This window comes from Antechinus flavipes, chromosome 4 (assembly GCF_016432865.1).
Source record: "Antechinus flavipes isolate AdamAnt ecotype Samford, QLD, Australia chromosome 4, AdamAnt_v2, whole genome shotgun sequence".
NCBI classification, from domain to species: Eukaryota; Metazoa; Chordata; class Mammalia; order Dasyuromorphia; family Dasyuridae; genus Antechinus; species Antechinus flavipes.
The window spans coordinates 270,805,477-270,832,226 of NC_067401.1; the positions used below are offsets into that span (position 1 = coordinate 270,805,477).

A 26,750-nucleotide genomic window follows, 5' to 3' on the forward strand; every position below is an offset into this window, starting at 1 on the left:
GGGGAATTTTAAGTTACAAAATTATCCAGGATCTATCTTTTATCTGGACTATTTGAAGTCAACTCTTTATAAATCTAGGGTGTGCATTAGATTATTTCAAGGTTCTTTCTTCCTGTCTTAGATGCTAAGATGCAGTGGTCATTTCCTCTAGTTCTCATCATTTCTGTTTCAGCAAACAGTCCCTACTTGCAAGCTAAAAATCAGGTCCAGAATAAGTGTATCCCTTATTTTTTTAACCTACCTTTTGAACAATGAAAAAAGAAATTATCAGTTGTTTGGTTTGGGATGGTGAAACAAGTCTAGAAGATGGCTGACCAACTGAAGACCTCACTTCAATTCTATACTATGTTTCTGTTTTCTAAGCTCCTTGATGAATTCATTCTTCTGACCTTTTGTTCTGTACTATATTCCTATGGCAATATTTTTTTTTCTTTTCCTTTCAACTCAAGTTCCTGAATTTTCCTCACATGAGTAAATCTTCTTAATATACAGCACTAATCTACTTAGCTTTTGATTCTCTTTTCTGCTACTCTTGAATACAATACTCACTATCTGTGTGACTTTAAGTCACAATCCCTCTCAGCCTCAGTTTTATTAACTGTTTAATGTGAGTACTAATAGTACCTAACCTCTATCTGTTCTGTATTTATCTTGGATTTTCTGATTTTGAAATGTGGCTTCTCTCATTAGGCTCTAAGCTCCTTAAGGGCTATAACTAGTTTTCCTTTATCTTTTTATCTCTAACACTTAGCACATTGCCTGATACATTTTATGTGATTTTATTAATGTTTGTTGATTATTGATTAAAACAGACTACATGTGCAGTGCTTTGAAGAACTTAAGGCATTGTATAAATGTTAACTGTTATCAATATTCCCTTTCTACAGATTTGTTGCAGTAATGAGTCTCATCTTACTAAATCTCAGTTGTATCTATGAGATCAAATTCACTTCCTTATCTTAGAATCTCTAGTTGGACCTATGTTACCTATATGTTCTTTATATATTGGATGAAAAACACAAAAAACAGGTCTATTAGAACAGATATCTTGAAATGGAAAGAATAGTAAAAGAAAATGAACACTGTAATTAAAATGACTAAATGTTGACCTAAGAGTTATGAAAAAGCACCTTCTTCCCTTCATTGCAGAGAAATTACATTCTTCAATTTTTCATATACTGTCAGATGTAGTCAATGTAATATTTGATTTTATTGAACTGCTTTCCCCCCTTCTCTTTCATTTTTAATCTGTAGGGCTCCCCAGGTAGGAGAAAGGGAGGGAAATATGCAGAGATGACAAAAATAAAAGGCATCAATTGTAATTTAAAAAGAAAAGGACATTAATCTTAGACAGACACTGAACATGGATAATCATCTGAGCCCAGAATTGAATAGTAGGAAAAAACTGGGCTGGATTGCATTTGGGAAATTATGCAGTGCTTTTATTGACCCCATTGCAATCAATTGTAATTGAAGAACTCCCCCTATCAATAAGATAATAGATCCATCAAAGTTTTGCAATATGTGCTATCTTTACATATAGAGAATAGAGGACATGAATTTATTGCTAACTCTTTTTTTGGATATTATATCCCCAGTATAAATTACTGGTCTTCTCCACTGCTTTATTTCTTATTACATTACACTTGCTATTCTCCATGGTATCTGGCATGGCAGATCTATATGGGTTGTTTTCTCCCTCTTCCTCTCTTTTTACTTTAAAGGCTTCTTGATAAGATTCACAAAATTCCAGAAAAATTTGTACTTTTACTAGTCCTTTTTAGGTATTGAACAAGCCTATATTTAACCAATGGTCTACAAGCAAAAATTTCATTCTCAGCATCTTCTTAGTTCATTTCCAATACATAATCCTCCTTACTCTCAGATATTTTGTGCACAAATGAAATATAACACATCATTCTTCTTGGCAACTAATGTCTCTCAGCACTCTGTCATTCTTGTTGATATCTCTCATGCCTTACTTACTTTTGTAGTAAACTGCATGTTTTCCATACGTGATGGGTAAACCGAGAATCTCCAATTATGCAGAGTCTCAGTCACTGGGAGCTTAAGGAGACCTTTTTAAAAAAAAATTTTTTTTGTAAATAGGCTTCCCATCTTTTCCTTTGATATGGTGCTAATGTCTCAGCTGCCTTTGATCTGTAATTAGCAGAATCCTACCAAGATGTAAAGCAAAGAGAAACTGCCCCCAACTGTCCTCTGTATATTGATATCAAATAAATACAATTACCAGCAAGACTTTGGATGTTTTTTTAAAATCTTATTATTTAGTTGTTATAGGGAATTCCTACTGATTCAATGCAGATTCCAAAAATTAAAGTCTTGAAATATTATATTAGGCAATGAGAAATTAAGATACTTTTCCAGGATACTAATTCATGTATCAAAAAGAGACTTAAACCTATGTTTCCTAGCCCCAAGACCCACTTGTTATCCACTCTTTCCTATTCCTACACTAAACTCCTTCTTATCAAGGCTTTATGTAATTAAATTTAATTACTCCATCTTTTCTTCATCTTTTTTGTCTCTTAGATATCACTTTACCCTTACTTGACCTCTGATAAAAGAAAATCCTAATACACAGAAAATTGACCAAAAACTCCTTAATTAAGCAGACTCTGCATTGTTCTGCTGTAAAGAATGTCTTATCTGGCTTTCACTTTCCTTCTCTTGCTAACATTTTCAGCATCAAGATCAGTTTAAGTCCCTTAAACCATGGACAAGACCAGTTTTTATAAGCTATCTATATTTACTTTCAGAGAGTAACCAAAACTAGCAACCTTTTGACAGTAGTTGCTCCATTCCCACCTCATAGATCAGTTGCCTACAATTGCCTTTACTAATTTTGTTTCTCTATGTCTATTTCCTCATCTATAAAATGAGAAGGTTGGTTTATATATATTTTATTCCACATTATGACTACTGTGATCATAGGTGATTACAAGTCATTGGTTAGTAGATCAATCAATAGGAAATGAAAAATGAGGAGGTTGAGAAGGTAACTATGTGCCAGGCACCGTGCTAGCTGTTAGAATTTCTGGTGTCACCATCTTCCCTCTACAGCTTTATTTCAGTCCACCATTTTAGCATCATGGCTCTAGATCTAGAAGGGACCCCAAAAATCACTTAATTCAGTTCCCTCATTTAACACAGAGGGCCTAAACCCCAGAGAGTTTAAATATTTTGCTCAAGATCACCCAGTGATCAAAAGTGGGATCCAAGTGTTTGGATCTCTCTCTCAAATTTTCCCCTCAAACAGGCACTATTTTTACCCTCAATATCTGTATCTCAGAGTAAGTAATTATTTCCTGACCAAAGCTAGATTACTGGGAAGTGATCATTTATAAAGAGCCTGGCCCATCCAATCAGTTGCATACTATTTGAAAAGTCATCATAGTGTAGTAATGAGTAGATCTAGAAAGAGAAGACTTGGGTACAAATCCTAGATGTTTATTTGTTTTTTAATAACATTTTTTCCAATCATATATAAAAACAAATTTTAGCATTCATTTTTAAAAAATTTTTGTTCCAGATTTACTCCCTCCCTGACCTCCCCATTTCCTAAGATGGTAACCAATTTAATATAGGGTATACATGTTGAGTCATGCAAAAGCTATTTATATTGTAGACATGTTGTAAAAGATCAGTTCATGGCTTCACCAAGAGGAGACAAGTGTCCCAATTTTCCCACGTCCCCGCCAGCATTTATCATTTACCAATCTGATAGTTGTAAGGTGGTACCTCAGTGTTGTTTTAATTTTCATTTTCTTATTCAGTAGTGATTTTAAGCAGTTTTTCATATTACCATAGATAGTTTTGATTTTTTTCATCTGAAAACTATTTGTTCAAATCCTTTGACTATCAATTGGGTAATGACTTATATCCTTATAAATCTGACTTAGTTCTCTACATATTTGAGAAGTGAGACTCTTTATGAGAAATATTTGATATAAAATTGTTTATCAGTTTTCTGCTTTACTTTTAATCCTGGTTGCATTGGTTTTGTTAACATAAAACCTTATATTTAATGTAATCAAAATTAACTGTTTTGCATTTCATAATTCTTCTATCTCTTGTTTGGTCATAAATTCTACCCTTCTTCATGAATTTGACAGGTAAACTATTCCTTGCTCTCCCAATTTGCTTATGGTATCACTCTTTATGTCTAAATCATGTATACATACTAGATATATTTATTAGCTTTGTGACCTTGATCAAATCACTTTAATCTCTCTGCACATCATTTTTTGTCTGTAAAATAAAGAGACTGGATTTAATGATTCCTAAGTTTCCTTCCAATTTTAAATCTATCTCCATCCAGACCTTACTTTGGCAAAGAAATTTGCCCTTTTTTTCTTAGCTCTATGCTTAGACCAGGCCAAGTTGATAACTATTCATTTCCCAAGTCTTTAAGTAGATGAAGTTTTTCTTCTTAATTCTTCAAGATCCTTATACCTCAAACTGGCCGTTTTCTCTTTGGTTCCCAGGTCAGGAAGTCTTTCAAGATAATCCCTTTCTAGTAATAACTAGATCCATTTGCTTGATTATGCACTCAATGCAGCCTCTGAGGCTGATACAACAAATTATAAATCAATTCTCTACTGCTTGTGCTAATGTTGGCACATTTATTTAAGAAATTAGTAATATTTAAGAAAATAGAATTTCTCCCACCAGCCAGAACCACACTACCCACGTGTGGAACCATCAGTTATAGCAAATGGAGAAATTTTGAATGGTGTGATTAAGTTCACTTACTTTGGCAGTATATTTTCCAGAGATATACACATAGATTGATGCAAGCATTGCCAGAGCAAACTCAGAGTTTTCCAAACAAAGAAAAGCATGGGAGAGGAGATTAAACTGTTCAAACTGAAGGTCTACAGAAGCACTTTGCTGACCTTATTGTTGTAGGTCTGGGGATGGACAGTATACCAGCTCCATGCCAGGAAACTGAATCACTTCCATTTGAATTGTCTTAGGAAGATTCTAAAGATCACCTGGCGAAATAAAGTACTGGACACAGGCCCTTTCTCAAACTGAATTGCCAAGCATTCAAACTCTAAGGCAGAGAATGCAACTCCAATGAGCTGGCCATTAAATATCAAAAGTATTTTTGCCTAAAAGGCAAAACTTACACAAAACAAGTACTCACATGGAGGTCAGAAGAAGCAATACAAGGACACCCTCAAGTTCTCTCTGAAGAACTTTGGAATCGATTGTGAGAATTGGGAGATACTGGCACAGGACCATTTTGCAAGGTGTGCCTGCATCAAAGAAAGTACTGTATTCTATGAGCAAAACATAACAGCAGTTGGCTCAAAAGAAAAGTAAAATATGCAGATTTAGAGACATCTCCATCCCAAATGTTGATATGGGCTATTTTTTTTTTTACAACCTGTAGTAGAGCCTTCCAAGTTCATATTAATCTGATCAGCCACATTGAGACACAATGTGCCTTAACCCCAATATAGTGATATTATTTTGGTCTTTCAGAATGAAGGAAATTAACAACTAGAAGAGTATTAGAGATATTATGGAATCCTAGATTGCAGACTGGCCTAGAAGCTAAGAATATTTGAGTTCAAGTTCTGACTGATATATGGCACTATGTCTGGCAAGTTTCTTAACCTCTTAGTACTCTATATAGCCCCCACTATAAGTTACAAAGAAGATGCAGACCAACATAATTAGGAGTTTCTCATACCAACAAAATCACAGGTTCAGTGCTATTCTATAATCTATATCAACATTCTAAACTACAATCTTTTGGGTCTTACGCTAATGAATTAAATACTTTCCTTAAAGAACTGGGTACCAATTCATTTTCTTCCATATTTTGGATTTTGTTGTTGTTTAGACATTTTCATCCTCCAGTTATACTGACAATTTCCCTTTCTCTTTCTGCTTCTTTTTAGTCACTCTCTGGTTTATAATAAATTAGCATTTATAGCTATCTACTTTTCCAATTAAATGCATAATATGGTTCTTGCCTATAGCAAGAAGCATCTTGTCTGTAAAACACATACAATTGAGGAAGGGGAACAACTCTAGACATATTGTTATCAACTAGTTTTCAAAAACCTCAACAAAGCAATTATTCCTTATTATGAAGTAGCAGAAGTACCCTATAGCTAGGATTATGGGATGTAGGGAAGAAGAGAACCTTACTACTCTCCATCCACTTATATTACCGTGTGTGTGTGTGTGTGTGTGTGTGTGTGTGTGTATGTGTGTGTGAATTTTGACTAGGTATTCTCTAAGTTTTCTTCCAGTTAGAAATCTACAAACCTAAGATCTTGCTATCTTTTTATATGTTCTGTCATTCAACAAGCATGAATTAACAACAAATACAAAGTTAGTAAATTGTTATTAAGTCATTTTCAATCATGTCTAATTTTTCACCATCCCGTTTGGTGTTTTCTTGTCAAAGACACTATAGTGGTTTGCCATTTCCTTCTCCAGCACATTGTTTAGATTAGAAAACTGAGGCAGACAGGAAACTTGCCCAGGGTCACATAGCCAGTAAGTAACTGAGGCAAGATTGAGACTCAGAGCTTTCTGACTCCAATACTGGCCCTCTATCTACTATATCATCTAGCCTCCCCCAAAGTTACAGTAGTTACATGTACAGCATATGTACATACAGCACCTACAGTACTTAATCAATACAGTAGTTAAATGAAGTAATTGAATATAAAATAGTTTGGATTAACAGGGGTCCTCAAACTACGGCCCGCGGGCCAGATGCAGCAGCTGAGGTCAATTATCCTCTTCACCCAGGGCTATGAAGTTTCTTTATTTAAAGGCCCACAAAACAAAGTTTTTGTTTTTACTATAGTCTGGCCCTCTAACAATCTGAGGGACAGTGAACTAGCCCCCTTTTTAAAAAGTTTGAGGATCCCTGCAGGGAAGGCTAAGCAGTTGGGGGAATCAAGAAAGGCTTCCTGAAGAAGGTGGTGACTGAGCTCTTTGGTTTTTTTATTAAAGTTTTTTATTTTCACAATCTATGCATGGATAATTTTTAAGCAAATAACAACAAAAAGAGTGAGAATGTTATGTTGTGATCCACCCTCAGTTCCCACAGTCCTCTCTCTGGATGCAGATGTCTCTCTACATCACAAGATCATTGGAACTGGCCTGAAACATCTCATTGTTGAAAAGAGCCAATTGATCTTCCTATAATCTTGTTGCTGTGTACAATAATCTCCTGGTTCTGCTCATTTCACTTAGCACCTGAGCTCTTTCTTAAAGAAAGGGATTTTTTGAGATAAGGAGAAACAAGAGCTTTTTCCAGGCATGAAGCACAGCAAGTGCGAATGTCCAGAGGCAGAATGAAAACCCAAAAGAAGTCCTATTTGACTACATTATAAACTGGGGGAAGGGAATAGTATTTAATGAAGCTGGAAAAGCAGTTGAATCCAGTTTTTGTAGGGCTTTAAAAATTAAAGAGAGTTTATGTTTTATTCTGGAAATGATTGGAAGCCACTATAGTTGATTGAGTAAAGGAATGACATTGTTAAATTTGGCAATGTGTGTAGGACAGACAAGAGTGAGTAGACTTGAGGCAAGGAGAAAATTAATAGGCTTTTGCAATTATCTAGATGAGTGGTGATGAGGACCTGAACTTACATGATAGCTTTCTTTGTTAATGAAGGTGTAAGACACAAGAGATGTTGTGAAAATAGAAACAATAAAATTTGACAACTTATTGGACATGTGGGATAAGGGAGAATGAGTAGTAAGGATAATGATAACGTTATAGACTTTACAGAATAGAATGATAATGGTGAGAGATAGAAAAGTCTGGAAGAGGAAAAATACATATTTATGGGATATGATGTGGATGATAAGCCCTCAAAGGAGATCAGTCAGGCAGATAGGAAGTAGAGAGAGAAGTATCCCTTTAGACCGCAAGTTCCTTGAGGTCAGAGACTGTTTCATTTTTATCTTTTAGCAACTGGTCCAAGGTCTTAAAAATACACACACACAAAATAGATAGAAAATAAACCTAAACTAGTTCAGGAAGGAAGAACATTAGTAATTGGGAGGTTGGGAGGAACTGGAAAGAGTTTATTCAGAAGATAATGCTTAGATTAAGTCTCAAAAGAAGTGGGAGGTTGTCAAATCCTGAAAATAAATAACTAAAGAGCCACAGAGGGGATACACTAATTGTTAAAATCTGAAAATACCAAAGTGTTCATTGAGGTTGTACATTGTTAACTCTGAAAAAATAAAAATAAAATCAAAGAACTCACAGGTTATAGACAAAAGTCTTCTTTATTCTATTGGAGTATAGAAACTACACACACTTGCCAGAGTTTCCTCTGAGACCTAGAAGACCCAAGGCAGGGAAGCTAAGCCTTGACATACATAGTTGGGGGCTACACAAAGAACTAAGCAATGAGGTGTAATGAGGTGTAATGTAGCAATGAGACGGAACAGCAACAATGAGGCAGGTTTTCTAGTGACAATATGTCTATTCATAGCAGGGTTTCATGACCAGAACATGGTTCTTGTAGATATTTGGCTAAGGTGAGGGACCATCTGGTTTGAGTCCAAGTGGATGATTTTGCTACAGCAGAATTCATCCATAGGCTGAGTGCAAAGAATTGTTGCTTTGCCAAACTTGGAGCACAGCTTTCTTGCTGGACCTCAGCTCTGGAAAACAAGGTGTCTCCTAAAAATAAGGAAGTATAGGAATGAATAGAGAAGTGTTCTTGGCGTGGGAGTCCTGACAAGGTGATAAAGGAATCCCAAGGCATTGGAGCATGGCCAGGGTAGGTACACAGATATAGAAGATGGAATGTTCTGTGTAATAAATAGAGAAAACCAATTTGAATAAATAATGAAATATGGGAGGGTGAGTAATGTATGAGGTTGGAAAAGTGAGTTGGGGGTCAAGATATAAAAGAGTTTAAAAACCAGAGGAGTTTATATTACACCCTAGATAGAGAACATAGAACCACAGAAGTTGACTGAATAGATAGTTATATATGGATGGATTTTAATAATTAATAAGTGCTTATTGAATTGACTCTAATTCAGTCCTCTTATTTTGCAGTTGAGAAAACTGAGGCTTAAAATTTTTTGTAATTTTTTTTGAGGCTTTAAATTATTTGAAATATAAACAGCTAATAAGTTGCAGAGTTAAAATTCAAATCTTTGAATCTAAATCACCCCGTGTTATTGCCATCATGCATCCTACTTCTGCCGCTGTCACCTAAACCCATGTTATCTAATATCTTTGTTTCAATTTTATTCTATAAAATGGAGGCAATATCACTTGTTCTATATTTTGAGAGAGATGATGTGATCAAATGAGCTTATAGATGCAACAATGCTTTGAAAGATCAAAAGCAATCTTAATGTATGAGAAAACTAAAAATGCTGATTGTTATATTTAGAGTAATAATTATAGTGCCAAAATAGATTGTATAGTTCTGTATTTGACATCTAGATAACCCTCCATTTTTATTTTTTAATTAAAGTTGTTATTTATAAAACATACGCATGGGTAATTTTTCAACATTGACCCTTGCAAAGCCTTCTGTTCCAAATTATCCCCTTTCCTTCCACCCCCTTCCCTAGATGGCAGGTAGTCCAACACATGTTAAATGTATTAAAATATATGTTAAATCCAATATATGTATACATATTTATACAGTTATCCCTCTGCACAAGAAAAATCGGATCAATAAGGAAAAAAAAACTGGGAAAGAAAACAAAATGCAAGCAAACAACAACAGAAAGAGTGAGAATTCTATGTTGTGGTCCACACTTAGTTACCACAGTTCTCTCTCTGGGTGTAGATGGTTCTTTTCATCATTGAACAAGTGGAATTGGTTTGAATCATCTCATTGTTGAAGAGAACCATGTCCATCAGAATTGATCATCATATAGTATTGTTGTTGAAGTGTATAATGATCTCCTGGTCCTGCTCATTTCACTCAGCATCAGTTCATGTAAGTTTCTCCAGGCATCTCTGAAATCATCCTGCTGGTCTTTTCTTACAGAACAATAGTGTTCCATAGCATTCATATTCCATAATTTATTCAGCCATTCTCCAGTTGATGGGCATCCATTCAGTTTCTTGATACTATAAAAAGGGCTGCCACAAACATTTTGGCACATACAGGTCCCTTTCTCTCCTTTAAGATCTCTTTGGGATATAAGTCCAGTAGAAACACTGCTGGATCAAAGGTTATGCACAATGTGATAACTTTTTGAGCATAGTTCCAAATTGCTCTCCAGAATGGCTGGATGTATTCACAACTCCACCAACAATGTATCGGTGTCCCAGTTTTCCCACATCCCCTCCAACATTCATCATTATCTTTTCCTGTCATCTTAGCTAATCTGAGGTGTGTAGTGGTACCTCAGAGTTGTCTTAATTTGCATTTCTCTGATCAATAGTTATTTGGAACAACTTTTCATATGACTAGAAATCGTTTCAATTTCTTCATCTGAAAATCATCTCTTCATATCTTTTGACCATTTATTAATTGGAGAATGGCTTGAATTCTTATAAAGTTGAGTCACTTCTCTTTATCTTTTCAGAAATGAGACCTTTATCAGAACCTTTGACTGTAAAAATATTTTCCCATTTTATTGGTTCCCTTCTAATCTTTTCTGCATTAGTTTTGTTTGTACAAAAACTTTTTAACTCAATAGAATCAAAATTATCTATTTTGTAATCAATAATAAATCTCTAATTCTTCTTTGGTCACAAATCCCTTCCTCCTCTATAGATCTGAGAGGTAAACTATCCTATGCTCTTCTAATTTGTTTATAATATCATTCTTTATGTCTAGATGATGAACCCCTTTTGACCTTATCTTGGTATACAGTATTAGGTGTGTGTTAATGCCTAGTTTCTGCCATACTAGTTTCCAATTTTCCCTGCAGTTTTTGTCAAACAGTGAATTCTTATTTCAAAAAGTTGAGTCTTTGTAACCTACCATTTTTAATAGTAGATACCAATATCTCTTCAAGTTTCTCTCCTTTGGATATGAATGTTATACCCTAAAGATTTCTTAGGTGTTAAATGCACTACTGTATGTGTAATTCTTTGGGCTGGAGGTAGAAGGTTTCACATAATTTTTCATCTACTGAACTATTTCCTTTTATTCAGATCAGAATTAAAATATCTCTGAGATATTTAAAATTAGATATTCTGGTGACAACTACAATTAAATATACTGTGGAATGGTGAATAAAACATGGACAAGGATATTAAAAAATACTATTTTGTCACAAGAAAAAAGCATGAAACATTTAGAGAATCATGAGGTAATTTGTATGAATTGATGCAAAGTAAAGAAAGCAGAAATGGAAAACAATAAACATAATACTTAAAATAATGAATGAAAACACTGAGGCAAAAGAATTCAGATTAAACATATAACTAGTCTCAGTGCTAGAGAAGAGATGATGATATACACCTCCCTCCAGTCAGTAAAGATTGAAGGCTATGCGTATGAAATACTGTATATGTTGTCCAAAATAGTTTTGGTGATAGTCACTTTTGTTTAACTGCATTTCTTTTCTATAAAGACAAGTTCTATTGAAAAGGAAAAGTAGAGGAGGGATTAAATCCATAAATTACTATGGTATAATGACAAAGAGCATCAATAAAACATCTTCAAAGATAAAATGTCAGAAAACTCTCCTCCAACGTGATTTGTGCTATGCTAAAATAGATAACTCAAACTATCCTATTCTCAGTGTCTTTTTTATGTCATTGCTAATAATGACAGTGATGATAGTTGAATAGCCTTGCATGCTTAAACAAGCAAACTGTCCTTCTAGATTAAACTTGATGCTGACACTATCTTTTACCTTTCTTTGTATGCCCAGAGTTTAACATGCAGCCTGATCCATAGTACACACTTAATAAATGTTTATTGATCGACTGTGAAGCATTCTAACTAGAAAATTAAAAGTCATAGAATCTTAACATTTTCAAGATCATCTAGTCTAGTGCTCAAAACAGCTCTCAGGCCCTTGACTCTTCTTGACTTCACAAACAATTATCAGGCAGGAGAAATAAGGCAGATCTGAAATATCTTGCTTGTAAACAAATCAGTCAAGTAAAAATCTGCAATCCATTTTAGAATACATTCAAATGTTCAGTGTTGAAGCAAAAATAAGATTATAAATATAGCACTTGACAAGTGCAAGTACCTTAGAGAGCACCAACTATTTTGTCTTTCTTTGAAACCTCAACAATTAGCATTGTCCCTGGAACTTCATAGACCCTTAAACATTCTTTGTTGATTTGATTCAAAACTGTAACTTCCAAACATACTTCTACCTTTTTAATAAATCATAGAAGATATCAACTATCCTTAATTTTAACACTTCCAAAAGGTTAACAAAATTCTCTTCAAAAACAATTTCCTCAGCTTGGAATCCAGGAGAGTAGATTTCAGGGTGCCATCTCTGGCTTCTGACACCTCCCAGAGCTATCATGATGGCTGCTCTTAGTATTATAACATCTGTGACAATTTCCTCATTCCTTTAAAACAAATAATCTCATTTGTGTGTGTGTGTGTGTGTGTGTGTGTGTGTGTGTGTATTTCTAGTAGTATAATAATTTTAGTATTGTTTACTAATGAAATAGTAAATTTTGTTAAGGAAGCACGATAAAAGCTGGGCTTAGAGTGTTTGACCATTTTGTTTTTTCCCCTTGATTTGGCAGATAGTATCTCTTGAGAATGTATTCCTGTAATGAAGAGGACTTCAGGAACACACCATTGTCTCTGCAATGATATGAGTTGGCAGCATGTTCCTTTAAATCACATTTGGTTGATGAAATAGAAAAACTTAAGGTCCTATGGGAACAAGACCCAGAGCACTGACTAAGAACATTAACTTATTCCTTTGTGATACTGCTTTTTGTCATTTTGCCTGAGAGGAGGAGAAGGATACACAGGAATACAAGTGGTGCCTGGAGCTAAATAGGTCTGGGTCTAATTGCTACACTGTGAAGAGCTAGAGAAAAAATAAAACCAGTGGCAGAAGATTTTGCTCCCTTGGAAACACAAGAATACTTAGGAAGCTTCAGAAAAAAAGAATGCTAAATTTATTTGCAATTCTTACTCTTAAAAAACTGTGGTGCTAACACATACAGACATATACACACACATACATACACTACAAACTAAATCACAAGATATCTAGGTATGATAGAAAATAAGGTAGTAGCTGAAGAAATTCAAATGACAGCTCTCTAATAAGTTCAGTTTGAGGGAAAAAAAAATACAGCAATGAAAGATGAAAACAAGAACACCTAACCTGAAACAAGCAAAAAAAAAAAAATACTCTAAATGTAATACCTCAGTTTCCTGTCTCAGTTTCCCTTAATTGTAATACCTGTTTCCCTGAATTATTATGCTATATCCTGAATTAAATTTTTTGGCCTCCCTCCCCCACTTTCATTATCCCATTAAACTCTGGTCACTCTCTCATTCCAGTGAGTCATAAAAATCCAGATGGCTTATCTCAAATGCCTGGTGATCTCTTGCCTCAAACTTCTATTTCCTGCCCACATCTTTATCTTGACCCCAGTCTGTCAGAACTAAGTTATGATCCTTTCCTAAAATTATGATTTCCCAATGTTTTGCCCCTTCTTGCCTTTGTTTCCCTGACAACTGGAGCCCTATAAAAGTCTCTGGAATTAATTGTTGGGTGCTGGATGCTTTGAGACAAGAGTCCTATTCAGCCAGCTAGTTTTTGCTAGCCTAAATTCTCCATTATCAAAATATTAAAAATCTAGTCTCTGTCTTGCCTCAGTTTTTCCAACATTACATAAACTTGTAAGAATAACAGTAGAAAGGCTCAGGCCTAGAATTAGCTAACATATATGAAAGAGAATGGAAAGAAAAACAAGGAAAGGACAGATTATTCCTTGGGTATAGAATATAATGCCACTATATAAAAGAGTCAAAGTAGAAATGGACACTTCCTAATCTGTTTCAGTATTCTCTATCATAACATATAATTTTCAAAGCAGAAAATATACATTACATCCATTATATATATACCTATATATATGCATATATATCTATATAGCATCATATATTTTCTTTTCAATATTTGTTAAACATATATATTTTATTTTATATAAATTATATATATGTAACTCCATACACACACACACACACACACACACACACACACACATATCACTAAGATGAATAGGGGAGAATAAAATAAAATGAAGAGAATATGGAACAAAATAAAATTTAATTTAATTTAAAAACCATTGCATTGAAGTTCAGGTTGGGTGTAGAGATAGTATAAGTTCTTACTCAAATGTACAAATGGATTTGTGACCTTATTAAAATGAATCACACTTCTAAATATATAATCAACAACCCATAGATAACTGCCCATTCAGGACAATTATTCTCTATATCTTCCCACAAGTTCATCATGTAAAGTGGGGAACTGGCAACCAACATACTAAGGATCTTCTTTGTTTTCCCTGAATATCATGAGGATGCCAGTGGTTATCCTTCACTCTGGTCACATTAATTAAAAATTAATTTAAATCTCAGATCTAGTGAATGTCATACCAATGTCATACCAAGATACAGAAAGAACTTTCAGATGTCATTAATTGAGGTATGCTGGCATTTGAGAAAGATGCCAGACTATGAAAGAGAGTAAACACTACTGATTTTCAAAATGTCAGGAAAGGTAGATTCCAGAAATTAAAGATCAGTCAATTTAGCATTGATCTCTAGCAAAATTCTACAATTGAATATTAAACAGATGATTAGTGAACACTCTGGAAAAGAAAGGGATCATAGGTAGATCAAGGAATGACATAGGAAGTTCTACATAATATTTATATAATTGATTTGGCAAGACATTTGACAAAGAAGGCCTTGTGGACAAAAAAGAGAAGCATTGACTCAGGAATTGTGCAGCAAGATGAATTCAGTGAGGAAGAGCTCAGCTAGCTAGTTCAATATACTCTCTCCAGGGATGATGGAATAATATATGAAAAAAGAAATTTTATTTAGTCACTACTGTATAGAGCAAAAAAAAAAAAAATCATCTACATAAACTTGCTGTGCTGTATATATATATATATATTGTTTTTAAAATATATTTTAACATGTTAAACATATTACTTGCCACCTAGGGGAGGGGGTGGGAGGAAGAAGCAAATTTGGAATGCAAAGTTTTGCAAGAGTCAATGTTGAAAAATTATCCATGCATAGATTGTGGGGAAAAAACAAAAAAGCTTTAATAAAATAACTAAATAATGAACTTGTTGTGCCCCAACTTTTTACCTTGAATTTGGCCCTAGTTTTCTATCACTTTATAGCACCAAGGACCTTGCACTTCCAATATTATCTTACCCTGCAGCAATATTTGCAAAATAAATTTTATTAAGAAAAAAAAAACTTCTTACCAATACAAATGAGGCTGCCAAATTATTTTGAAAGTATTCTTAGTGGGAGTCACTTGTTACAATGATAAGAATTTAAAATGATCACAACTACATAAAAATCCAGTTGAGTTTTTGTGAGCTACGATAGCTTTTTTGAAAAAAAAGTTTGTTATTATTCTATTTAAAATATAATTTTTAAAGAAAAAATGATATTGGAAATTTTCTAGTGGAATCCTATGACCTAAATTTTGTTTATTCAAGCTGCTCTTCTATCTCTGCTTTCCTTACTGATTTTCAATTCTGCTTGCCTAAGAACCACATTTCCCAGAATTCCTCCTGCTGATTTCCGGTCCAATGATTTCAGTTTGAGTCTGAGCCAGCTTTATTTTCTTTAGCCAATCACTACCGAGTATGCAATAGCTTTAGGTACATGTAGTGCAAATTGAAACAGATTACCAGAACCTCCTGTGAGGTGGCACTTAAGCATTGAAATTTGCAGGCACTAGATTGTAATCTGCAAAGTCATTTAGCAACTAATAAATCTAACTTCAGGAGCCGCGAGAAGAGACTCCCTGTTCCTCAACCTATCTCATCAGATTATCTAAAAATTTCACTTAGCATGCCAAAAAATTCATGTCCATGACCAAATAATCAGAAACAAATATCTTTCAAATTTGTAGCTAACTTTTCCTAAAATTTGGACCTCCATAAACTGTTAAAAGTAGCATTTTTCTCCCTTGTGTTTTGGATAATCAGGTCAATAAGTCACCTCATATATGACATAAAACAGCCTATTACAGAAAGATCTTAAAAGTTTCTTTCATAAGGTCCACTCAACATTTAGCACTATTTTATGAAGAAGAGTTTATTCCTATGCTCACAAATAGTAGTGAAATAATTGAATCATCATCAGTGACCACCCCCACCCCCACAATAATGCTAAGTATAAAAAAAGCATGGTCATTGTCCATCCAGGTAAGAAACCGGGAACTAGCTTTGTCATGCTCATTGGTATCAACATTCATTGGCTGGCATTTCAAGCTTCTATATTGCCTAGGCATTTGGGGAATCATGTCAGGTTTCTCTACTGTTTCTAGAAAGGCTTTGGACCCCTCTATTCCAGAGAATCACTAGTTACCAGCCTAGTCTCCAGAAAAAAACGAGTTCTGAGTTTTCTGCCTATTTGGGGGAGTTCTATAGTTCATCTGACTATATGGAAAAGCATATATATCTCAAGGAAAATGTATTAAAAAGAAGCTTAAAGAATTGTCTTAACATTTCTGGCCAGAAGCAGGCCCCATCCTCTTTGGGAAGAGGAACACTGAGTGCAGAAATGGGGGAACCTTTATACTTACTCGGATGATGTAGCGATAGGTCCATTTATCCAGATTACAGTCTTTCTGATAAACGCACTACACCTTTCCCCTTAATATGTATAAAACATGTGTGTCCCCCCATCATATATCCCATGTTCAAAAATGTTCAAAAATCCTCTGGGATGTGTTGTTTAATATTCAATTAGTCTATTAAGCAAGCACAATAGTGATTTGGTCAACTCCTGTCATTGACCCCAACTAGTTTGGGCTGGATTGGCTATTAAATCTTACATTTCTTTTTTTCTCCAAACTACAAGACTCTTTCTGATTGGCTGAATGCACCTGTGCCTTTCTAACCCCTTCCCCCCAATTTTTTATTTGCTTAAGGCTTCTGTTGATCACTCAATTGTTCTGGAATCTTAACCTATCTTAACCTTTCACTTGCTGAAAACCTTGGTCTGCAGGGACCCATTATCTCGCCCTATCTCAAAGCTTGCAACATTGTTGAAGCCCAACTTTTCAGCATTTCTCACTGGGAGAAAAATAAAAGGGAGTTCTAGTTCTGGATTATCAGGCTTTTAAGATAACTTGATGGTACAGACCTCTTAAACCAGTTATGGAAGGCCAGAGTATAACGCTGACACTCTAGGGGTTGACATGTCAGCTTTGACTGTCAATTTGAATCCTTTCACAGAACTATACTTGGGGAATCCTTTGGTGGAGCTAAACTGGGACGTGACCAAAGCTTTTTTCCCTTATGATTAGAAGAAACCAGAACACAATTTCTCCTCATTCAAACTGTGTGGGAGGGGTGCTAGACCCCCTTCCCCTAATCAGAGACATCTTCAGTACAAAGAGAAAGCATTTTAGTCCCTGCAAGGAAAGGCCCCACATAGCTGCCCAAATCTTATCAGTGTAAACCTTCAATATTATTAGCATTAAATGAAAAGGACCATTTTTTCATAGAGATCTAAATAGAGATGATAGAAAATATGAGAAAACATTTCCAAGAATTCTAGTTTGTACTTGTATCCAAATTATTCAACTGTATATAAATAACTTAGCAGCAAGACACTCAGAGAAGAGTTTCCATCTTCATTAACTGATGTATTTGACTGACTCACTGAGGTACATTACTCTAAATTGGTATGCTACCACTGTTCTGTAGAAGGTATATTTGAATTGCTTATTTCTGACCACTTCAGTCCAAAAAGATGGATCTGTATTACCTGGCCACTATTCATATACTTAAGAAATTTTATCTGTTGTTGAACTGAACATCTCCTATAATTTCACATATATTAGGACTGGGGCAATTTTAAATTCTTGTAATAGTGTCTTACACCTTCCAAGACACTGAAAGAGTGGCTGTTGATTAATTTTTTCAGCTTTTCATTATTGCGGGTATTGCTGTAGAAAGCATTTATTAAGTGCCTCCTGCTGCCTATATTCCAGGCACTGTGCTAGACGCTTTGGGTACAAAGAAAATAATTTTCGAAGAGGTGATATTTATTCTGCTGGAGAAACATTAAGCATATAAATCCATTCTAGATATATATGTAATGAAAGCAAAATAATTTTGGGAAGCCATGGTCAGTCCTGTAGTTTAGGAAAACCATTTGGCAGCTCTGTCAAGAATAATTGGAGGACTGATAAATGGTTAAAGAATATGAACTGACAATTTTCATCTGAAGAAATTAAAACCATTTCTAGTTATATGAAAAAATGCTCTAAATTACTATTGATCAGAGAAATGCAAATTAAAACAATTCTGAGGTACCACTATTCCCTTCTCAGATTGGCTAAGATGATAGGAAAAGATAATGAAAAATGTTGGAGGGGATGTGGGAAAACTGGGACACTAATACATTGTTCGTGGAGTTGTGAACTGATCCAACCATTCTGGAGAGCAATATGGAACTATGCTCAAAGGATAATCAAGCTGGGCACACCCTTTGATCCAGCAGTGTCTCCACTGGGCCTGTATCCCAAAGAGATCATAAAAAAGGAAAAAGGATCCACATGGGCAAAAATGTTTGTGACAGCCCTTTTGGTAGTGGCAAGGAACTGGAAACTCAGTGGATGTTTGTCAGTTGGGGAATGGCTGAATAAAGTATGGTATATGAATGTTATAGAATATTATTATTCTATAAGAAATCATCAGCAGGATGGTTTCAGAAGGGTCTGGAGACACTTACATAAACTGATGCTAAGTGAAGTTAGCAGAACTAGGAGATCATTGTACATGGCAACAATAAGATCATGCAAGGATCAATTCTGATGGACCTGACTCTTTTCAACAATGTGGTGATTCAGGCTAATTCCAGTGGTCTTGTGGTGGAGAGAGCCATCTGCATCCAGCGAGAGCACTGTGGGAACTGGGTGTGGATCACAACATAGTTTTTTTCCCCACTTTTTTTTGTTATTTTTTTCCTCATTTTTTATTCCTTTTTGATCTGATTTTTCTTGTGCAGCATGATAATTATGGAACTATATATAGAAAAATTGCACATGTTTAACATATATTGGATTACTTGCTGTCTAGGAGAGAAAGAAAAAAATGGAACGCAAGGTTTTGCAAGGGTGAATGTTGAAAACTATGTATATGTTTTGTAAATAAAAAGCTATAAAATAAAAAAAAATAGAAAAAATTATAATTGGAGGGTGGGAGAAACTTAAGGCAGGGAAACCAATTTGGAGGTTATTGCAACAATTCTAGCAAATAGAACCTAATTTAGGATAGTAGCATTGTCAGTGGAGAAAAGGCAGATTAGATGGGAGGTGAAATATCAATTGATATGATTTAAATGATTGGATGGGGATATGATTTAAATGATTGGATGGGAAAGGTGCTGGAATATGAAGAATTGAGAATCACTTCCTCCTTTCCTTCCTCCATTCCTTCCTTCCTGTAAAATGGTCATCATACCTACCTCTTTGGGTTACTGGGTGGATAATAAGATAACAATGGTAAAGCGCTTGCAACACAGTCAATATTACATAAATGTTTATTATTACTTATTATATTATCTTTTTTTTTTTTTCAGATAGCCCAAACACATTTGTTCCTCTCCTCTCCCCCATTTCCCCAGTCATTTTTTAAAAATACATATATTCGAGGGAAAATTAGGAATGTTTTTCATTTTTGTTGTTTTTTCGTTAAGTTCACACACATTCACACAAAATAAAATTAAAAGAAAAAAAAGCTTGAAGTATGACTTCTAGTTTGTCCACATGAGTAATTTAGGAGGCTGGTACACAAATAAGAAAGTTGGGAAGGAAGATTACAGTTGGGGAGGTGGGGGAGGGAATATAATAAGTTCTGTTTTGGACATTTTGAGCGTGAAAGCCTACAGCACAGCATGAAAATTCGTTTTATTCTTGGGGTTTCATCTTTAAAAAACAACAACAACAACAACAAAAGCCCATATTTCAACAAAAACACAAAAGTTCAGCAGGGCCTAGCAGCTTTCCCAAGGGCGGGGCGAGACGAGCAGGGGCGGGGGGAAGCCTTGCGCACGTGAGGTCCTCTTTTCACTCCCTCCAATCCCTCCTCGCTCCTCCCTTCTCTCCCCTGCTAGACTACGCGTTCCTGTTAGAGCGGAAGTGTTTGTTTCTCGGTGTAGTCTGTCCTGCTCGGCCGCTGTAGAATTGGGCTGACGTGTCAACGGTTGCTGCGGTGGGTCGGATAGAGCCGAACCGGGCCGGACCAGCGCCGCGGCCGCTATGGCGGAGGCGTGGGACGAGATCCGCCGGTTGGCAGCCGACTTCCAGCGGGCGCAGTTCTCCGAGACCACGCAGAGGTGCACGCTCTGACCCTGACCCGCTCGTCTTTTAGGGAAAACTCGCCAAATGCCTCCCTTAGGATTTGGGCTCGCGTCGGCCTTAGGGCCTCCAGGTTTCCCTTTCCCCGACCCGCTGAGGCCCCCGGCCTTCGGAGGGCCCTGGTTTCAGGCCGTCTCCCAGCCTGTCTGGAGGCCGTGTTTGGGCCCGTTCCTCCCCAAACCCGCCATCTACACACCTGTAATTTTCACTGGCGATTGGGGGTGGGTTGAGGGTTGAGGTGCATCATTAGCCCTTGCACACATATGTATTGTAAAAGTTTTTTCCCAGACCTGTATGTGTAGTGGACAAAAATAACCATTAGTAATGATTATGAACCTGTGTAATAGACAAAACGACCCAATAATAATAGTAATAAACGGCCAAAAGAATGGTGGTGATGATGATGATGGACATTAGGGCAGCTTAGTGATCCAAATGCATAAGAAGACTGGGCCTGGAATCAGGAAGACTCAATCTTCCTGAATTAAAATCCAGCATCCGAAACTTAATGTTGTGAGTCTGGGCAAGTCACTTAACCTTGTTTACCCCAAGAATCCTTCATTTGTAAAATGTGCTGGAGAAATAAATGGCAAACCACTGGGGGATTGCAGGGGGGAGGGAAAAAAAAGCTGTGGTATCTTTGCCAAGAAAATTCCAATGGGCACAGGATTGAAAGGACTTGACAAAAAATACAATCCTGTGAGTATGAGGACTTTTACTTTCATTTTAGAATTAGATCCACTCAAAAATGCTGGAGTATCCAAGACCAGTTTCCAATGTAGGTCTTTTATTTCTAATGACCAGTCCCTTTTAAACCACTTTGCCAAAAGGAAGAAGTGGCCTCGTGGGATGTTTAGTTGGCTTCCCATTACTGTTAAGGAAACAGACCCAAAAAGACCATTGAAGAGAATAGGGATGAAATCCTATTAGTCCCCAGATGGCAGAAGTAGGAGCAATTTCTCTAGAAATGGTTGAGGCAAATTTAGGTCTGGAAAACTAGTTGACAGAGCTGTACAAAACATAAGTGGGCCGCCTCAACTGCCATGGTAGAGGTCTTCAACCAAAGGTTGGATGACTGCTTATGAGAGTTGTATCATGGATTCCTTTAGCCATCTGGTGAAGCCTATGAGCCTCTTCCAGAATGATGTTTTAAAATATAAATATATTTTATTAACGTTACAAACATGTAAAGATAAATATAATAATAGATACTTAAGTGTATTAAATATGAATATAATAGCTATATTTAAATGTACTCATATATAATATACTGTTTATGTATAAATAGTATAAATACGATTTCTAGGGAAATAAATTTGTTGAAATATAGCTATCGAGATAGTTTCATAAAATAAGTTCAATACTCCCAGGTGAAAAACCTTTGATCTAGTAAGAATAAAATTTTAAAGCTGAGAGGAAGCATCAAGATATTATTCTGTTTTTATAGACTCAAAAAGTTGAGTCACAAATTACTAACTAATTTGCCCAAACTCACATAGCTAATTATTAGTAGTAGTATTGAAGCTGGAAAGTCTAGAGTCCTTAGATACTGCCTAGAAATGCTGTAAATATCTAAAGGATCAGAAATTGCTTAGGTAATTAAAATATTAATATATTAGACTGAGTGTTAAACATGCAGGGTGAAGAAAAACATTGCAATATACAATGTACACCTTTAATTTAAAACTATAAATTCTATTAGCTTAAAATTTATGCTGACTTTAGGGACAACTTGTATTTTTACATAACCCTGAACAAAAATGGTTTTCCCAAAATAGCCAAATATTGGATATCCAATCCAAAATACTGTGAAAAATAAGAATGCCTTTTTAATTCTTGAATTGTTTGATCTTTGACATTCTACTTTGAATGAAGAGAACCAAAGTAAATATTACACTACTATGAAGAGAATTAATTTGAAATATATGGTAGACTTCACAGGCTAAGTAAATAATAAAACAATTCAACTAGCTTTCTTTAAAGAATTAAAATTTAAATCAGCTAATTTGGAGGATACTAGTTTAATTTATTCAAATTATAAAATTAGACTGGGGTAGGAAGCCTCTGGCTCATGGGCTTTTATAAGATAGATGAAATCATTTGCTAACGCAACCATAGGCGATGAGCTGAAAGGTAAAGATAACAACCTTCCACGGCTTTGCTATTAAGTTGATAATTTTGTATGGCCCTCAAACGATGTTCTAAATACCCAAATGGCCCCATTCATGAATTAGACTAATAGCTATTATCTAGAACAAGATTAATAATATTTATATGTTGATACAAGTACAAGACACCAAAAATAATTTCTATTCAAGAAGCAGTATCAGAATTATTATTGTGGACAAGTATTGAGTAAGGGGCTCAATGATGAAAAGCCCAAATCTTGTACTTCAACAAATGTTAACAACTTGGTGGAAGATTTCCTAGTATAGAGGTTCAGAGCCTCTAAAGAAAATTTATGGAAAGTTATGAACAAGAATCTTTCAGGATGAGAATGCATGGATAGCTTGTGGTTTGCCCAAGTGGATATAGTGCCAACACCAATGAGATTATGAGTTCATCAAAATAGCATTTTTTCCCTCTTTTTTCCACAGGTTATCAGAACGAAACTGCATTGAAATTGTAACTAAATTGATTGCTCAGAAGCAGTTAGAAGTGGTTCACACACTTGATGGTAAAGAATATATTACTCCTGCTCAGATAACGAGGGAAATGAGGGATGAGCTTCATGTTCGAGGTGGTAAGTATCCTTAAATTTTACTTATCAATAATTATGAAATAGGTATTTAGAGCTTATAATAAGTTTTCCTCAATACCATTTGCTAATATGATAATTACATGATTTTAAAGAATCTTATTAGTAGAGATAAAAATGTAGTTGAAATTATTTTAAATGATTATTACAGATGCTTGGTAAATATAGGTGTATATTTTAAATGCTAAATTTCAACTAATTTTTCTTAATTCACTAATTTGTTTTGTAGCCCAAAGTAAGTCATTCAACTGCATTGTAAAACCATATTATCTGTAAGAGATCTTATCTATAAGCTACTTTGTGACTTACTAATTGTGAGAAGTCAGTGACTTTATGTTTTGGAAAAATTCACTGGTAACCATGGCCAGAACATGATAATGATTTTTTAAAAATCTGTTAATTATATGTCTGCAAATAAAGAGGCTGAGGCATTATAGTATGATGGAAAGAACATTGAATTTTGCAGTCCACAAATCATATCCTTGTTATATACTGTATGAATTCAGAAAAATCACAGCTCCCTGAACCTCCTTTAGCTTTATTTGTAAAACAAAGGGATTGAAATAGATTGTCTCTGATGTTCTTTGGCTCTCCAAGTTTTATGTCCCTATCAGTTCAATGACAAAGTATTCTATTTCAAGAATATCACAATATCTGTGCTTAATAAAGAATTTACATTTCAAGGATTTAAGCAAATCCTGCTTTTTTCCTTTGCTTTTCATTTTAATTTCATCCAAACAGTAGTTAAAAAAAAAAATTAAAGGAAACTTTTTCTCAACTTCTTTCTAGCTTTGGACATATACTTTTAATGTGACAATTCTGAGAAATGACCCAAAATGTGTCCTTTGGATTATTATTGTATTAGTAGTGGTAGCCAGATCTTTCTTTCTTTTCCAAAAAACTGAATTTGCTATGAACAGCCATGAAAGTTAAAATAATGTATAAAACACAGCAGCAATCATACATGTCTTTGGTTGAAAATTTTTCTTGAAAGAATTTCTTCTTGAAGAGAACTAGAAGCAGAATTGCATTCAGAAAATTAAATTCACTATTTTCCCCTACCTGCTGCTGCTTCTTTGTTCCCTTTCATTTAAAAGTAGTCATTCTCTCTTTCCAGTCACCCATGTAGTCAGTCACCATTGACTTTCTCTTCTTCATTAGCTTCTTAGTTACTAAATTAAATTAGTTGTTAAATTATTTTGCTTCTTCCTGCAAAATATAATAGCTATCAAATTTATAGCACTTTAAGATTTTCAAACTGTTTTATAAATGTTTTGTTTTATGTTCACAACAACCCTGAGAGATCATTTTACACGAAGAAACTGAGGAAGGTGGTTAAATAACTTGAATTAAGCATTTGTGGCTGGGTTTGAACTCAAGTACTCTTTATCCTTCAGTTCCATTGTTCTGCCCACTATGCATTCTAGCTGCTCTCAGTATTATTTAATTTTGCTAAATCTATTTTTTAAGAAGTTTTCTTCAGAAAATTTCTGTCTCCTTTTCCAAACTCTCCAGCAAAGTTCTCATTTCCTTTCCTCATTTTTCTTCTCTTTTTAAAATCCTTTTTGAATTTATCCAAAAGAGCCTTGTGAAATGGGTACCAACTCATATCACCCTTTGGGGCTTCATTTGGAGACAATTTGCCATTAGTATCCTCAGGGTTTGAGGTGTATTTTGTGTCTTCATAAAAGCTCTCTATGATCAGAGTTCTTTTTGCTTTTTTGCTCATTTTAAAAAGTTGAGGTCTGTTCTTAGGACAAAAGGGAGATTGTCCCAAGCTTCTTCTACAGGCAATAGCAGCTTTCTGGTGCCCTGGGCTGGTGCTGCTGACTTCCTTTCTATACTGGATAGTCATGGCTAAGTCTGGGGTTCAAAGGCTCACTATTTGCTTTTTGCATTTGTGTTGATAGTCTCATAGCTAATCTGCTGATCCACTGGCTTCTGAACCAGGACAGAGTAGCCAACACTGCTGTATATTTGGCTACGAGCTTCTCGGTGGGTAACCTGGTAGACAGATGCCACACTGCCCTGAGTCCCTATGCTGTGTCTGTGCTCGAAAAGTGTGACACTCCCAATATTTGTGGGTTCTGTCACTCTAAAACCAGTTCAGAGGCTTGATCTGGTGTTGATCTGAGGGATGGTAGGAGGAGCTCAGATAAAGGTCTGTCTGCTCTCTGCCATCTTAGCTCTCACCTCTCAATATTATTTCATCTCCTTCCCCTCCTTTCTACTCCTGCTACTAATACACTAATTTAGATTCTCATCACTTCCATGTGGACAATTGACTTATCTTTAACTCTTCTCATTACTTCTCTCCTTTATCATCCAACTTTCCTTTTTGTAACTGCCAAAATTATATTTCTAATGCACAGATTCCATACTATTCCCCTGCTGAAAAACTTTCAGTAGAGTAAAAATGAACTGTTCTTGGGAGTTGGGTGAGATTTTAGTTGATGCTTCCAAGTTGTATAGTCACTTAATTTTTGTTAGACCTGAGTTTGTCTACAAAATGAGGAAGTTGGCCTAGATCAATGGTAATCAAACTCAAGTAGAATCATTACTGACTCAGAAAATCACAGATTAGCATTATCTATATTGGATTTTTATTTATTTTGTTTAATGTTTCCCAGTTAAACCACAAGTTTCACATGTCTGGCTTAGATGAGCTCTGAGGTTCATTTGCCTCAAATATCTTGATTCATTAAATGCCAAATTAAAATTATTGGGATTTTATTGTTTACCAATTCTATCCAACCACTTCTTTCTTATCCAAGTGCATTAATATTATCAGTGCAGCAATTTTTCAGTTTTATATAATCATAGTTAATCATTTTTTATAAGGCTAGCTATGCAGCACAGAAGGTAGAACATTAGACCTGGAGTCAGAAAAACGAGTTCAAATCCAGCCTCAGACACTTATTAGCTGCATGACCTTGGGCAAGTCACTTAACTGTTTGCCTCAGTTTCTCATTTGTAAAATGAGTTAGAGAAGGAAAGAACAAACCACTCCAGTATCTTTGCCAAGAAAAACCCCCAGAAAAGCTGAACACAACTGAAACAACAATCTGTTTTATCCTTTATGATTGCCTCTCTGTTTTGGCGAAGAATACATCTCTTACCCATGGCTTTGAGAGGCTTTTTTTCTAATTTTTAAAATAATATAATCTTTAATATTAAGATCCTTTATCCTTTTAGAATTTATTGTAGAATGTAGTGCAAAATGTCATTCTAAGCCTAATTTCTATTAGAAAAAAGCTTCAGTTTTCCCAGAAATATTTTTTCTTTTTTTAAATCAAATGGGAAAGAAATATTTTTCTGGGTAATTCATGGTTTCTTTTTTATCATACATTAAATAATTACATTCCATTGTTTCTGATTCTCCCTTGATCTACCTCTCCACTTATAATATTAGGTGGTTTTGATG

General features: G+C 35.2%; 1 protein-coding gene across 4 annotated transcripts in view; it reads left to right on the forward strand.

Annotated features, from left to right (window-relative positions):
- The first annotated feature begins 20,349 nt into the window (after positions 1-20,349).
- Positions 20,350-26,750, forward strand: part of UFL1 (UFM1 specific ligase 1) — a 35,698-nt gene continuing 29,297 nt past the window's right edge. For all 4 annotated transcript variants that reach the window (XR_007953593.1, XM_051997425.1, XM_051997423.1 and 1 more), the window contains exons 1-2: positions 20,350-20,546; positions 23,166-23,311. Coding sequence is in view for 3 of the 4 variants with exons in the window: in XM_051997425.1 (XP_051853385.1) it covers positions 20,470-20,546; positions 23,166-23,311 (223 nt within the window). In the remaining variant the exon portion in view is untranslated. The remainder of the gene's footprint in view (positions 20,547-23,165; positions 23,312-26,750) is intronic.